At 45.4% G+C, this 17,023-nt stretch overlaps 1 protein-coding gene across 3 annotated transcripts in view; it reads left to right on the top strand.

Annotated features, from left to right (window-relative positions):
• The window catches only part of TTC26 (tetratricopeptide repeat domain 26), an 82,137-nt gene that overhangs the window by 56,038 nt on the left and 9,076 nt on the right, over nt 1-17,023 (top strand). For all 3 annotated transcript variants that reach the window (XM_007064063.4, XM_037883272.2, XM_027826481.3), the window contains 3 exons: nt 1,645-1,733; nt 6,429-6,512; nt 8,106-8,175. In XM_007064063.4, the coding sequence (XP_007064125.1) occupies nt 1,645-1,733; nt 6,429-6,512; nt 8,106-8,175 (243 nt within the window). The remainder of the gene's footprint in view (nt 1-1,644; nt 1,734-6,428; nt 6,513-8,105; nt 8,176-17,023) is intronic.

Here is a 17,023-nt window from a genome sequence, read left to right as displayed (position 1 = left end):
CGCCCCGACCTCTATCCACACCCCTGACCACAGCCCCCGAGCTCCGCTGCCATCTATCCAACCCCCCGTCCCCTTACTGTGCTGCCTGGAGCACCGGTGGCTGGTGGTGCACCGGGTCAGGCCGGGGCTCTGCAACTGTGCTGCTCGGCCGCCCAGAGCATTGCTCCGATGGTGCAGCACGCTGAGGCTGCAGGGGAGGGGGAACAGCAGGGGAGGTGCCAGGGACTAGCCTCCCGGGGCAGGAGCTCAGGGGCCGGGCAGGAGGGTCCTGCTGGCCGGATGTGGCCCGCAGGCCATAGTTTGTCCACCTCTGCTCTAGCTGTACCCTTTTTCAGGGCAGGAACCGGTGTTCCTCTCTCTCCAGATCCGAATTTTAGAGCTGCAGTCCCCTTACAATTCACTATGATTATTATCCCAGCCAGTCTGACTTTATTTCAGCACCTGCAGTTCTGCTGTTTCTCAGGGACAATAACAGTTAATCAGGGACCAGTCAGCTTTCACAAAACATAGTATAATTATTTATGACAAAAGCATTACAGAGAAAACACATCATAAAACAATAAACAGCCTCCGTACGTGCTAAACTTACCAGCTATTTCCATCATCCACATGAAATCCTGGTAGGTCCATATACAAATTTGTCAGTTCTTTGTTGCAGAATGGGTCTGTCCTGAGTAAAATCAGACTGACGCTGTACAGTTTGGGACCTTTGTCTTTCAGACCTCCTGAATCAGATAAATTAAGTTAATGCTACTTCTCCTGGGGGGTGTAGCTTCACCGGTGTGAATATCTGCATAACCAGCATTGAGAACTTGCATTAATTATTAACATCCCTCCTCTAAGTGATTCCAGATTACACAGAAATCCCATCCAGTGAGCCAGGAACACAGAGATACACATAATGCTTATTGATACAATAGTCAATGAATATCCCCTCGGTCCATAACCTTTGGCTCATCTCAATACTTGAGATTTTGAGGTTTCCACAATTCCAGGGTCTCACATCTGTCACAAAAATGCCACAGTTTCCAATCCTGTTATCGCTTGACCCTGCAGGACAAGAAATGGAAGCTGTATACCCATATACTAAGTAGTGTTGCATGGTGGATAGAGTACTGGACTGGGATTCAAGAGATGTGAGTTCTATTTGTGGCTCTGCCACTGACTGTCTGAGTGACCTTGAGCAAATCACCTCACCTCTCTTTGCCTAATTATTCCCCATCTGTAAAATGGGAATAATGATACTGACCTTCCTTTGTAAAGTTCTTTGAGATCTACTGATGAAAAGTGCCGTATAAGAGTATTGTATTGTTAGACCATTGCAAAGGGAGATTAACAGTTTTCCAGTGGGACATGGCAAGGCCTGGTATGGAGTCCAATATAAAGGACTTAATATATGTGAATTTTTTAGGTTTAGAAAAGTTATTTTAGGAAACAATCTTGCATTATCTGTGGAGCAGGATAGGGAAGGATGACCAGATGAACTAATAGCTCTTCTCCATCTGTAGCGTAGCCCCTTGTCTGAAAGAGGCAGGTTATACTATTTTCTAGGACTTCGTTGGCAATTTGGGAGGCAGATATCCAAGTTAATTTTCCACCACCACCACCCAATTTTAAATACCTGCCTTTCCTCTCTTGCCTTAGATACAATCCCAGGGAGACAGTGCATGGCCTCCTGCTTCTTTCTGCTCAGACAATTTGATGATGTCCTGATTTACCTCAACTCAGTCAAGGTCAGTAGAGCACCTTAACTACTGTTGTGTTTACCAGCTTTTTCTGGTAAGAGCTTTTTCTCTCAGGCCTGTGAGTGCATAATTCCCATTGAGAGAAGACGAGATCTTACTTATGTGGGATGGGAAACTTTCATTGGGTGCCTGATCTGTTTTTCTATCTTTTTCTTGTCGGAGAAGTGAAAACAATGATGCATTCTTGTATATAATATTGATATACATAACATCAAGAGGTTTATCTTCAGCTGCAAACCAGCGTTCTCTACTTGCTGAGTGACAGGAGCTGCCTGCCTTCCAAACTCAACCAACAGAGGGAACTAATATATTCATGGGAAAGCCTGACCTTGTAGCCTTTGATTAATTTAGCATGCAAATTGCACAAGTCACTAATAACAGGTTATTTTGCTCAAGTGGCTACAAAAATTTATTAAAGGAGATGAGATTGGTGAGTCACACACAGAGACACGAGGACTTTATTTAGTATTTAAATACATACAGATATAATAGCAATAATAGAAAAGCAAAATAAGTATAGCAGAACAATCCCCTGCATTATGCATTCTCACAACCATATGGAGGCAATCAGAAGTATCAGAGGATGGAAGGAAAAGTAAGTGGAGAGCATCAGAAGTGAGGTGTGTCAATCCAAACTTCCACATCCTGTCATGATGGTGTGCCCACTGATGTAACCATATTTAGATTGTCTATCAGCTCCTGTCCATGTGTGGCTTTCGGGGAAACCATAATTGGGGTTCTGATTGCTGACATAAGCTATTTGTGTCAATACATTTCCCAATATTTCCAACACATTAATGTGATTAACCTGATGGTTACATATACCAAAAATCCCCTAAAAATCTGTTGTTTCAAGATTAAACTCCTCTTTTGTGGTTTATTTGTTTATCACAAGATGCATATTACTAAATCTTATAACCTTAGTCAAGCACTTTAGGCTAACTATCTAGGCCTCCTACTTTTGCAGAGCCTATAACACACATTTTTACATTTGTTTTCCCTAATTGCATTACAGCTTTAATTATTTTTATCATCAACATCTTTACGCATTTTGACTTTCCCTAACATGTAGGCTATAATTTGATTTTAAACGTAAACCTTCTAAGAGCAAATCAGGGGTCAAGGGTGAATAACCTATCCCATCCAGCACAGTGCAATATACACATGTTTGTCATTTGCGTGCCTGAAGGAGCAGCTTCCTGAGCTCAGCTGGTGAAGAGATTCTGATTTGCACTAGAGCAGATCTTTCCTGAGCCACCCACTAGAGGACACTAGTGTATGCAGGCGCACACACACACCCTCCCTTGTTCCTTTGTTCAATTCTCTTGGAATATGTACAAACAGTTCCTGTAGTTTATTTGATATTATTTATATTATCTCAGTATAATATAGCAGAGTTCGAAGTAACTGTGGAAATGGGAAGTAGATGAGAAGGAAAGCAGATTAGAAATTAAACATGCAGATGAGATGGCTAAAATAAAGCACTAGGACATGAAGCTGACAAACAATGACTGTTGGATTAAAGGGCAGCTAAGGAGTGCCAGAGAAATAGGTGCTGTACAAAGGCAGTTCCAGAAGTCTGATAACCCAGCCTATGAGTGCTTGAACATTCCCTGCTGACTAAGGCCTGGTGCCAGTTGGCACCAGGCCCCTCCATGCATTCCAGATCAAGGGTGTTTATGTTAACCCCTTGTATACCATGCATTGCCAGTGCTTTCAAGCATAAAGAGCTCACAAAAGAGTCTAATATGTCCATACCTACAGATGAAGGATGTGTCCCTATGCATGGCTAAACATTAACAAGGGTGGGTAAGGGAATTGTACTTTGATGCTCCCAAACAAAGCAGCCAATGATCTTTTAGGCCATCTCAGCCCTACAGCTTTTATCCATGATTTTGTAAACACTTAGAGGCCAGAGCAGTTTAACTGGATACATATAACAGGGCAATTTTTTTGCCCAAAGAGCCTTGTTTGTACATCTGCACTTACTATGCTGTCTAACCATGTTTATCAGTGCATTCTGGGAAAATCTGGGCAACTACCCTGTAATGCCTACACAGGTAATAGACTAGGCTGAGGGCATGCAAACAAAGCAGCTTCAGCAGCATGTGGAACAATGCACTCTGGGATGTCATATCAGAGAGCCTGGAGGAAGGAGGGCAGGTTAAACTGGTTATATGAATATAACTAGAGCATCCACTTCACTCTGTAAAAAGAAGTGCTGAACTGGATAAAGGAGGCCAACCATTTGCCAGCCTAGAACTCTGAGACTTGGTCTACTCCAGAAAAATGTGGTATGCTAATAACCACTTGCCCCTCCCACCTTCTCATTGTCCCCCAAGAATGCATGGAACACATCACATGTCTGCAAATGTACATGTTTCCAATGGCATGCAAGTGATCATAATGCTGTTTTGATTAGTCATGCTTCAAGCAAAATTAACCAACATGTGGTCCACCTCTGTCAGTCTCCTCTAGTGCAGTGCCAATGTGCTCATCAAGAGCAAATAAAATTAGGATGCATAAGGAATGGGATACAGATTAATATAGAAAAGATGGTGCCAATATATACATTGGTGGTGCGCCCTCAGTTGAAATACTGTTCAGTTCTGGTCACTCCAGGGGGACATCAGAATTAGAGAGGGTTCAGAGAAAAGTAATTAGAATGATTAGGGACATGAAAAAATTCTCATATGAAGAGAGATTGAAAAAGTTTGAGACTGTAGGCTTTAGAGAAGAAAAGAATAAAAGGAGACAGGAGAAAAGTGTACAAAATAATGATACAAAGAAGGTAGATCGTGAACTTCTATTCGCTCTTTCCTAGGACAAGAACAAGGAGAGTCAGTGGAATTGTGGCAAATTCAAAATGGATCATTTTGGACGAAATATATTTTTCAGATAAGCCACAGTTAACCTGTGGAATTTATTGCCACAAGATTATATTGAGGCCAACATCTTACAGGATTCAAAAAGATTGGACATTTTATATACCCAACTAGACTATCCAGAGTTATAACAATAAGTATTTAAAAAATCTTTTTGAAGGGATACACACCCTTATATTTGAGAGCATATGGTGACTTCTAAAGAGTGGGGATTGAAATGAACTGTTCCCTGGGAGTAGGCTATCCCATACTGCCTTCTTCATGGTTTTTTGCACCTTCCTCTGAAGCAGCTGATACTGGCCACTCTCTGAACCAGGATGCAGGCTAGATGGACCACAGGTCTAAGCCAGGCTGGCAACTCCTATATTCCTATAGCCCTAATGGTACAAATAGTTCTCCCACTACAAATAGTTCCTACCAGTCAGGTCTTAGATGGCCTGCCCAGTATGGTTTGTGCTTTGTAGCACAGGGGCCAATTTTGCTGGAAGCCACTTAGCTTTACAAGTAGAGCTGAGCACACTATGGAACTCATTTGCATTATATTTTCTCAGTAATCCCCTTTATCGGTGATTGAGTTAAAACTGCATGTCTCAAAGGACGCCTTGCTATGAGTGTGCCAGCCGGTCTGAGGGCAACATGCTGGCACTGATGACCATCTGGGGAGATGAGATAATCCAGGCCAAAATGGGTCCTGGGCATAAGGAACATGTTAGTGTACAACTGAGTGTCTGAGCAGCTAGCTGAGATATACATTACTCAGAACAGCAAGCAGTGTTATGAAAAGATCAAGGGACTTAAGATCCAGTTCTACAAGACCCAAGATAACAATAGTGAGTCTAGTGCAGGGTAGAAAATCTGCCTGTTCTGCAACCAGAAGGGCATGGCTACTGTGAATTCACAGCAGCATTAGTACTTACACAAGGTCTGTTTCCCCCCAACTTATGTTCACTTCTGTAGTGCAGATACACCCTAAATGGGGTGAAATGGTGTTAGCTGACCATAGTTGCTGTCAGAGTTTTTAATCATGTTTATAGCTGACCACATCAACAGCTGATAACAGACTCTCTTAAAAGTTGTAGAATGGACGTGGCCTTATTTGTGCTGATTCCCACAGCATAAAGAATTCTGAGGTGTAAAGTCACAGGAAGGGTAGTCCATCCAGTGCTGAAGGACTTAGAAGTGAACTTTGAGCGAGAAGGCTGGCTGTATCTGTACAAAAGGAAGTGGTGATGCAGAGAAGCTAGCTTCTTGCTTACCAAGTTTCGCTAACCCTGGGACTTTTTTCTAACCCTGACAAAACCATTGTTGAGGGAGAATATTCAGCACAGTATTATGATTCTGAATGTCACCTAAATAGCCTCACAAAGCAAGAGAGCCCCACTGATCACTCTTTTAAACCACTGGAGAGTCAGGGCTACCTGTTCACCAGCCCGGATTTTAACTTGTAGGGGATATATGAGGGGTCATGGAGGAAGTGGCCACAGCCTCATAGCTGGTCTTAGCATGCCCAGAATGAAAGCCAAACCCAACAAAAGCTGCCACACTGTAATTTTTTGCTTGGAACATTCTCCAAACCAACCATGGTTAATACCCAGGAATGTTTCAGTTTTTATTGTAATCACAGACTCAGGATGGAAAGCCCCTCCATAATTCTTTAGCCACTGTTTGTAAATGCCTAATGTTTACAGTGTATCGTTTAGGTTTTTTCCAATTGTCTGCAATAGGCTGACTCAGATTTTTGGTCTTTATTTTTAATGTTGTACACCATGGTTTTCTGTCGGTCTGGCTTATTTTCCAGAGTTATTTCTACAATGATGACACTTTTAACTTTAACTACGCCCAAGCCAAAGCTGCCACTGGCAATACCAGCGAGGGTGAGGAGGTATGTACATGCTTTCTTAAAAAACAACAACAATGGAATTCTTTCCTACATCCCGTCCCCCGCCCCCAGCACACACATACACACACACACTTTCATCTCCACACCTTTCTGATTCTGCATATTGTGTGGAAATGGATCTGCTGCTTCCTGCAGGAATTGAGATATATATCTTGCTTTCAGTGAACCTTATTCAGAGGAGTCAGAGTCCTGCTAACCTCATATGGTTGGGTATGTGGGGATCATGCTTTGAGAGCAGAACTCCAATTTATCTGTAACTGATCAAGGAATGCTCTCTTGATCAGTGTTCTGTGTACTCTGCCTGAGATCACAGGCATACTTAGGGCTTGTTCAGGTGGAGTATGGATCACTGAGCAACAGAGACCAGATAGATGAGAGCTTTAGGTGTCCCCCTTGGAGGTGCGTGAGAAACAAACTTTCTTCCCCGGGACGAGGAAAGAAAGAGGAAATGCTCCCCATCCTATTCAGTAGCATCCAGTAGTGCTTAAGGAGGTTCATTTCTCCCCAAACATAGCTTTTTTGTGTGTGTGCATCTGATGTTGAATTATCTCTGAAATGCACAAAAGCAATTGGCTGCTGGGAAGAAGGAAGAGAGATTTCCCACAAGGGTTAAAAAAACCAGAGGACAGACCAAAAAACCCCCCAAAACCCATGTGATTTTATTTTAAGCAAATTGTGTGATTTTTGAAGACCAAAAAAAACCGAAATGGTTTTATTTTGAGTTTTAAATTTGAGTCCCAGGAGCAATATGGTGACAGCTTTTTCCTTAAAGACTGCTAGAGTTGACGCAGGTAATGCACTGTCTATTCTAGCACTATGTTGATGGAAGAACATAGACTTTAGCTTTGGGTTGTTGGGGGGTTGTTATTGCAATGATGTTTGTGGGTACCTGCGTCAGGTGTGGTGTGGATAGATGCAAAACAAGTCAACGTAGGTCAACCTAACGTTCTAGCATAGACCTCAGGAACTCAACAAGATCACCCCCAGTCTTCCTTAGATGTGGAATGACTGTAACTCCACTATATGTTGTAAAAATCTAGTATTTTGACACACAGGCTTGATAAAACTAATGGTTAAGGACTGTTATTGCTAGTCCAGGAATGCTCTGTTACATACAATATGTGGCAGAGGGGTGGGAAGGGATCATCATTACAGTGAGACTTCTGGTATTTCAGAAAGACACTGATTTCATTCTTTGCACTGCATTCTAAATTAATGCATTCTCAATTGCTGCCTATGCAAACTAGTCTCTTCTCTCAGCCCCTGTCTTCCTTTGTGGCTGGCTTGCTATGTACCAACACCCGCTGGCAGCTGTTCAAGTGAGGCCACGCCATAGTTTGGCATTTTAGAGCTCCAGCTAATCCCATGATAAATGTTGTACTGTTTGAATTCCCCACTTACCAGATACACAGAGATGCCCCTGTGGATTACAATTTCACACCCTAACTCTTCTCATCAAGCTGTTGTTGAGTATTCTCTGGCCTGGGACTTGGCTACATATTGCAACAAGGACATGTCTACTATGTATATGGGAGAGCAGATGCACATAATTTTCTTTTTCCTTCTTTCCTGCAGGTGTTTCTCTTGATCCAGAGTGAGAAGATAAAGAATGATTATGTTTACCTTAGCTGGCTGGCTCGTTGCTGTGAGTCACTTTACTTGCAAGATTGCAGGATGTGGATCCTCCTGTTTTGCATTAGTGTTGCCAATCCACCTTCCCTAATAGTTTTTATTGTTGTGTGTGGATTTAATACTTATGAAAGTGAAGTGCAAATAGCACTGGCTCTAGCCAGCTGTAGTGCGAGCAAGTATTGTGCAAGCAATATATCTTTGGCTGCATAACCACTCCTATTTCAGTTCTGGCCCAACACAGCTCTGCCAATGCACCTCCTTCCTGACCTGCAGGACCAGGACATTGTCTGAGCAGAGATTGCCAATTATAATAGATTACATGAATTGCTATTACATTAATATTGGTTCCCTCCAGTTTTTACAAAATCCCTTTCATGAAAAGGTGCTAATATACAAATGATGTACAATATAAAATCTTATAGGAAGAGGTGAGTGGAAGGGAAAGATAGTCTAGTGGATAGGGTACCAAGCTAGCAGTCAGGGCCCTGGGTTCAATTCTACAGACTTCCTCTGTGATCTTGCATAAGTCACTTACACTTGTGCCTCAGTTCCCCATCTATAAAATGGGGACAGTAGTTCCCTAACTCAAAGGGATGCTGTGAAGATGAAATCCATTAGTGATTGTGCAATGCTCAACTACTTTGGTGAAGAAGACCATAGAATATCTAGATAAATAAAGAACATGGTGGCTGTTACTATGATGATTGCTCGCCAATGTCACTTACTTTAGGTGGCATTTTGCCAATTTGAGAGCACATGGGCAGTACCACTGTTTCAGAGCAGAGTACCACAGAGGTGGCCTTTGCTACAGGCCTGTGCAGCTCAAATATGGAGATTTTCCTGAGGCAACTCTTTCCTTTGTAGCCTCAGCACAACAGTAAGAGTGTTCATTAGACTGCCCTTTTCCCACCCCAATGACTTTCAGAGCAGCAACAGTAGCTTCATTATACTGTGTTGGAGATAGGGTCACCATCTATGTTATGCCTTTCCTAGACAGGTAACTGTAGACTTCTACACCACAAACATTGACCAACCATCCCTGATTCTGCTTGGGGACCTCACAGTTTCTTACTTCATGAATCCATAAATCTAGAATATTTGGTTTATTGTGAATTTTATGTTTTGACATTTACCCATTGTGACCGGGGTCCCAGGGGAGCCACACTGAGGTTACTCAATTAGGGCAAACTGTAAAGAATGGGGCAGACAATCCCCAAAGCTGGTGGATATTCCAATACCAAGCCAACACAAAACAGCTTCTAAAATACCTTACTGGTTACCAAGAAGCCAAAACACAGTTCCCTTAAAGCAACCCAGCCTTGGGCTTCCAGCCAGACACCCAAGTCAGATATGAGAATTACTGAAAATCTTATTCATCATAGAAGAAAGTTCTACCAATCCCAAAGGATCGAACACATTACCTCCCAGGTTAAGGAATATCTCAGATCTTACCAAAATACACACTTACAGCCAATTCTGATTAACTAAATTAAAATTTATTTAAAAAGAAAAGAGAGAGAGTATTAGTTAAAAGATCAGTATACATACAGACTTGAGTACAGTTCTGAGATCAGTTTTATAGTAGAGATGGTAAGCTTTGTAGTTGCAAAGAGTTCTTTCAGAATTAGTCCATAGGTTATAGTCCAACATTCATATTCAGGGTGATCCAGGTGGGACTGGAGATCTCAGTCTTAAAATTGAAGCTTCCCCTGTGTAAAGCATCAAGCAGATCTTAGATAAAAAGGATCAGGACCCAAGGGTTTTTTATGCAGTTCCATGACTTCTCTTGACAGCTCGGAGTTCTTAGGCGAACAATAGGCAATCATTGAGACTTTGAAGTAGACTTATTTCCTAAGCATCATTGGTAATTAGCTACAGGGATTAACATAAGGCAATTACCTGTTTTCCACTATTCGCAGGTGATTTGCTATACATTTCAAAGAGAGATCAATACAGTGATATCGCTATATTTACAGTTCATTTAAATGTTAAGATCTCCTTTTGATCTCAATTAATAGAATACAGCAAAGACAAGAACTGTTTGGTTACATTGTTAACCTCTAAAGTATATATGTAAACACACAAAAACACAAACATTATCTACCAATATGTCCCTAAAGGTTGAATTTGGGTCATTTATCCTGCAGGATGCTTAACCCTTTCTGGCCATGTGTCACACCCATGAATAAAGTTTCACCTGATGGGAGAACCCAAGATGCAGAATTAAATGGTGGTGCTGATTCAGTAGGTGATGCGCTTCCATTTAATTCTGTACTAAAGCAATTCCCTACTACAGTGCTAGGGATGCTGTAAGATCCTTGTGGTCATTAAAAGATCCCATGGAACTTTCATAAGAAAAGTTAATTATTCTTGGGTACATTAGGTAATTGTAGCATTAGAAATCATTTTCTTCATGCTAAGTTTCCACTGAAGTTTCATTAGAGTTGCTGTACTCTTCCATATCTCTTAAAATGTTGAGGTGTGCTTCTAAACAGTTACCACAACTTATTACATGGGCAGCTGCTTTCAGTGGTGGATGAAATTATCCCTTCATGTGTAAAGTATATATATTACTTTGGGATCCTGCTGGATGAAAGATGCTATAGACATATAAAATATTCTGGCATATTCATTTCTGAGTATCAGCAGATATTGTAGGAACATAAGAATGGCCATACTGGCTCAGATCAGTGATCCATCTAGCCCAATATCCTGTCGTCTGCCAATGCCAGATGCTTCTGTGGGGATGAACAGAATGGGGCAATTATCGAGTAATCCATCCCTGTCCTCCAGTCCCAAAATCTGGCAGTCAGAGGCTTAGCCATCTTGGCTAATAGCCACTGATGGACCTGTCCTCCATGAATTTATCTAATTCTTTTTTTAACCAAGTTATATTTTTGGCCTTCAGATCACCCCTGGGATATTTCTGTCCTCAAATATTTGCAGGAGGCTAGAGATGCTGGAAATGCAACTCATTCAGGGCTATATGTAATATGTGTGGTCTCAAGCTATTGTACCAATTATTTAGACCTTATCTCAAAGAGGAGGTGAAAAGCCATTACTGTTTTGATTCCCAGCATGGCACACTGTTTCTCTATATGCTGTGACGGGGCAAGGCCAGATGGCTATAGAAAAGTAATGGGAGATAGATATATTAGCTTCAGGCTAAACAAATCCCTGGTACCAGGATAAGTGAAATGGCAGCTGCTCCAGGTCAATTAAGACACCAGGGGCCAATTAAGAACTTTCCAGAAGGCAGGGAGAACACTAGGTTGATTGGGACACCTGAAGCCAATCAGGGGCTGGCTGAAACTAGTTAAAAGCCTCCCAGTTAGTCAGGTGGGTGTGCATGTCAGGAGCTGTGGGAGGAAGTTGCGCTGATGGAGAGACTGAGTAGTACACACCATATCAGGCACAAGGAAGGAGGCCCTGAGGTAAGGGTGAAGTGGAGCTTGAGGAAGTGAGGGCTGCTGTGGGGGAAGTAGCCCAGGGAATTGTACATGTCATGTATCTAAAAGGTCAGCTACCATAGCTGATACTATTAGGGTCCCTGGGCTGGAGCCCGGAGTAGAGGGTGGGCCCAGGCTCCTCCCGCCCTTTGCCCCCTGATCAATCAGTGAGACTGGGAGACAACAGAGACTGTACAAGGAAGGATAACTTCTCCTCACTCCCTCGCTGGCTTATGATGAAAATGGCTCAGTAGATTATGACCCTTGTCTCTTGAGAGAGAAGGGTTACGTGGAGGGTCACAGTGAGCCTCTGAGGCTAGCAAAATCCGGCAGGAAACGTGGGACCCATGGAGGCAAGGACAGAGCTTTGTCACAACTGGTGTCAGGAGTGGGACTTCGTTCACAGCGTGGCGGAAGAAAGAGGTTTAAAAAAAAAAGTGCACTGGGGTTTTGGATTTTTTTTTTTGTTTGGGTTTGTTTGTTTGCTTTGTACCACCATGGAGGAGGTGGTAAGAGCTCTGATACAAGCCACAGCAGCCCAGCACGAGGCCACCCGGGTTCAGGCAATGGCACAACAGGAGTCTACAGCAGGAAACCAATCAATTATTGATGAGCCAGGCGACCCAAGATCGTGCCCTCTTGAGAGAGGTGGGGGACCAGCTGAAGATCCTCACCACCCAGGCCTAGGGGTCCGACAGGACGCGAACCCTGAGGGCCACTGGTTGTCTGCCAAAGATGACGTCAGGCGATGACGTAGAGGCATATCTCCTCTCATTCGAAAGGACTGCTCAGCGTGAGGCGTGGCCCCAGGAGCAGTGGGCCATTCTCGCCCCTTTTTTGTGTGGAAAGGCTCAGAAGGCCTACTTTGACTTGCCTGCCACGGATGCAACTGACTATACCTGTCTGAAGGCAGAGATTCTAGCACGATCAGGGGTAACGGCAGCGGTAAGGGCCCAGAGGTTCCATGAGTGGAAATTCTAGGAGAACAAACCCCCGAGGTCCCGGCTATTCGACCTCATACACCTCGCACAGAAGTGGTTACAGCCCAAGGTGTGCAGGCCGGAGAAGATTTTGGAGACCCTGGTCATAGACCATTACATGCGGGGACTGCCGCCAGATCTCCGCAAATGGGTAGACCAGAACGATACGTCCACGTACGATGAGATGATCACACTGGTAGAAAGACAGATGACACTCAGGGAACTGACCCGACTACCCAAGGAAGGCCCCTTTCGAAGCAAGCACCCGACCCCAATCCTGGAAGGTTGGGCAGCCAAACCCCGGGGAGTCCTAGGTGGAAGAAGGGGGGGGGGCCGAAAACCAGCGGGGACCCCAGAAGGAAGGGATTGGCCTGAGTCGGGGGAACCCCAGGACTAAACCCCCTAACTCCCGGGATAGGGGAGTGATTAAAAGCAATTATAGATGTTATGCATGTGGGGAGTGGGGTCACATAGTAGCACAGTGTCCCAGCACCGAGGAGCCTATGCAATGTAACTTGGGGAATTGGGAGGTCCCATGCTCCCTTATCCACCTCACGGGGGTCACATTGGCCCCGCATAATTACACCAGGCCAGTGAGGATAAATGGAGCAGAGATTACAGCGCTTGTGGACTCTGGGAGTGGACTCATATCGGGTAAGCTGGTAAAAAGTAGTCAGCTGTTACAAGCCAAACGCATAGCAGTGATGTGCGTGCATGGGGCCATGAGCCATTACCCTACCATCCCAGCGGAGATAGAGGTTCAGGGAAACCCCATTGAGGTGACTGTGGGCGAAGTTCCTAAACTCCCATGTCCTGTAGTCATTGGCAGGGACTATCCAGGGTTTGATAATTTACTCCCCCTGGAGAGGCTGGAGGGAGGTGGGAACCCTGAGGACAGCGACTCGTCACCAGGGGAATGTCAACCCCCGATGTTCGCTGAGACTTCTCAGGATCTCTTCTCAGCCCCCCGAAAGACCCGCAAGACAAAAAAAGAGAGGAAGGCCTCGGGAACCCGGATCCTGACCCAGGGCCAGAAGACGTCCCTAGTAGGCAGATGGACGTGAGCAGCCAACAGAGAAACTTCCACCACAGAAGGTGAGCCAGAGGCTGCCCTCAGCCATGATGGCGGCGAGCCGTTGGAAGAAGCAGAAGCTGGCCCCTGGGAGCTGGGGCAGGTTAGTCCTGGGAGAGAGACTTTTGGGCGGGACCAGGCAGAGGACCCCAGATATGATAATGCCAGGAAAGAGGTGGCCGAGATCAGTGGGATACCCGTGGATCGGAAGGTCCGGGGTCCCGGACCTTACTTTATAGTGAATAAAGATCTCCTGTACCGCGTGGTGCAAATGCAGGAACAAGAGATACAACAACTTCTGGTGCCACGAAAATATCAAAAAGCCATATTGAGTCTCGCCCACAGTCACCTGTTTGGAGGACACCTAGGGGTAGAGAAAACCCAGGCACGGATCCTGCGGAGGTTCTTCTGGCCAGGAGTACATGAAGAGGTCCGGCGATACTGCACCTCTTGTCCAGAGTGTCAGTTACATAGCCCTCGCCCACACTTGCGGGCTCCTTTGATACCTCTTCCAATAATAGAGGTTCCTTTTGAACGGATAGCCATGGATCTGGTAGGGCCCCTAGAGAAGACAGCTCGGGGCCACCAACATGTGCTTGTTGTACTGGACTATGCAACCCGGTACCCAGAAGCTGTTCCCCTACGCAACACAGCTTCCAAGACAATAGCTAAGGAGCTAGTTCAGATCTTTGCTCAGGTTGGGCTACCCAAGGAGATATTGATTGATCAAGGGACACCTTTCGTGTCCAAGTTGATGAAAGATCTCTGTTCATTGCTCCATGTACAAGCCCTACGGACCTCTGTATACCACCCACAAACAGATGGCCTTGTGGAAAGGTTCAATAGGACCTTCAAGGCCATGATCAGGAAAGTGGTGAGCCGGGATGGGAAAGACTGGGATACCCTATTGCCTTACCTCATGTTTGCCATCCGGGAGGTTCCGCAAGCCCCCACGGGTTTCTTTCCATTCGAACTACTGATGAGCCAAATCCCGGAAGGAACATAGTTGAGCATGTACTGCAGATGAGAGATCGGATAGCCCGAGTTACGCCCATTGTACGGGAACACTTGGAGAGAGCACAGGAGACCCAACAAACCCATTATAACCACGAAGCGAAACTTCGACGGTTACAGCCAGGGGATCGGGTGATGGTACTGGTGCCCACAGCAGAAAGTAAACTGTTGGCCCAGTGGCAGGGACCCTACGAAGTAATCGAAGCCGTGGGAGAGGTGAACTATAAGGTGCGGCAGCCAGGCCACCGGAAATCGGAGCAAATTTACCACATCAATCTTCTAAAACCTTGGCACGATCGAGAGGCATGCTTAGTCATGCAGGAGTCCCTTCCCCAGGAGGATAACTTACACAAGCAAGTGAGGATATCATCCGACTTGACGCCAATCCAAAAGATCGAGGCAGCCAACATGATTAATCGCAACAGAGATGTGTTCTCTACAAACCAGGGTGGACGACTGAGACCTATCACCATATCTGCACGATCCCCAGAGCCAAGGTAACACTGAGACCCTACCGAATCCCAGCAGCCAAAAGAGAAGAAATCAAGGCCGAAGTAAAGAAAATGTTAGAATGAGGGGTTATTGAAGAATCTTACAGTCAGTGGTCCAGTCCAGTTGTTCTAGTGCCTAAACCTGACGGTACCATGAGATTATGTAATGACTTTCGCTGACTGAATGAAATATCCCAGTTTGATGCATATCCCATACCATGCATTGACAAAGTGGTTGACCACTGGGTAGTGCCCGATTCTTGACTACACTGGATCTGACAAAAGGGTACTGGCAGATTCCTCTGACCAAAGAAGCTAAAGAAAAGACAGCATTCTCCGCCCAGATGGGCTATTCCAGTACACCGTCCTCCCTTTTGGGCTACATGGGGCCCCAGCCACATTCCAGCGCCTCATGGATAAGCTGCTGCGCCCCCATACTAGTTATGCACCTGCATACCTAGATGATGTCATCATCCATACGCCAGACTGGGGAACCCTCTTGGAGAAAGTTGAGGCAGTACTGTGCACCTTAAGGCAGGCTGGCCTCACTGCTAATCCCGCTAAATGCACCATAGGGCTAGCAGTGGCTAGGTACCTGGGATATATTGTGGGAAGGGGCTTAGTGAAGCCCCAAACGAATAAGCTACAGGCAATTCAAAACTGGCCCCGGCCAACCCGAAAGAAGCAGGTCCATGCGTTCCTAGGTGTGGTAGGCTACTACTGACGGTTTATTCCCCACTTCGCCACTACGGCAAGTCCCCTAATGGACCTGGTGAAGGCCTGAGATCCAGACGTGGTAAAGTGGACCGACGCAGCAGAGGGGGCATTCACAGACCTTTGGACGGACCTCTGTAATGACCCCGTACTCATAGCCCCGGACTTTAACAGGGAATTTATTTTACAAACAGACGCTTCCGAGGTGGGGTTGGGGGCAGTTCTGTCACAAATGGTGGGAGAAGAGGAACACCCAATCCTCTACCTAAGCAGAAAGCTTTTCCCAAGAGAACAGAAATACACAGTAGTCAAGAGAGAATGCCTTGCTATCAAATGGGCTATGGAGACACTGCGTTATTACCTCTTAGGCCAGTGATTTACTCTTCTGACGGACCATGCACCCCTCCAGTGGATGCAGTGGAATAAGGAAAAGAATGCAAGGGTCACCAGGTTGTTCTTATCCCTCCAACCATTCCAGTTCTGCATACGGCACAGGGCTGGATGCCACCATGGCAACGCTGATGGTCTGCCATGAGCATACTGCCTGGTGTCCCAAGTTGTCCAACTCTATGGTGTTGAGAAGGGGAGGATATGTGACGGGACAAGGCCAGATGGCTATAGAAAAGTAGTGGGAGATAGATATATTAGCTCTAGGCTAAACAAATCCCTGGTACCAGGATAAGTGAAATGGCAGCTGCTCCAGGTCAATTAAGACACCGGGGGCCAATTAAGAACTTTCCAGAAGGCAGGGAGAACGCTAGGTTGATTGGGACACCTGAAGCCAATCAGGGGCTGGCTGAAACTAGTTAAAAGCCTCCCAGTTAGTCAGGTGGGTGTGCATGTCAGGAGCTGTGGGAGGAAGTCGCACTGTTGGAGAGACTGAGTAGTACACACCATATCAGGCACAAGGAAGGAGGCCCTGAGGTAAGGGTGAAGTGGAGCTTGAGGAAGTGAGGGCTGCTGTGGGGGAAGTAGCCCAGGGAATTGTACGTCATGTTTCTAAAAGGTCAGCTACCATAGCTGATACTATTAGGGTCCCTGGGCTGGAGCCTGGAGTAGAGGGTGGGCCCGGGCTCCCCTCCCCCCGCCCTTTGCCCCCTGATTAATCACTGAGACTGGGAGACAAGAGAGACTGTACAAG

This window comes from Chelonia mydas, chromosome 1 (genome assembly GCF_015237465.2).
Source record: "Chelonia mydas isolate rCheMyd1 chromosome 1, rCheMyd1.pri.v2, whole genome shotgun sequence".
Taxonomy (NCBI): domain Eukaryota; kingdom Metazoa; phylum Chordata; order Testudines; family Cheloniidae; genus Chelonia; species Chelonia mydas.
This window is presented reverse-complemented; position numbering and strand designations above follow the sequence as displayed.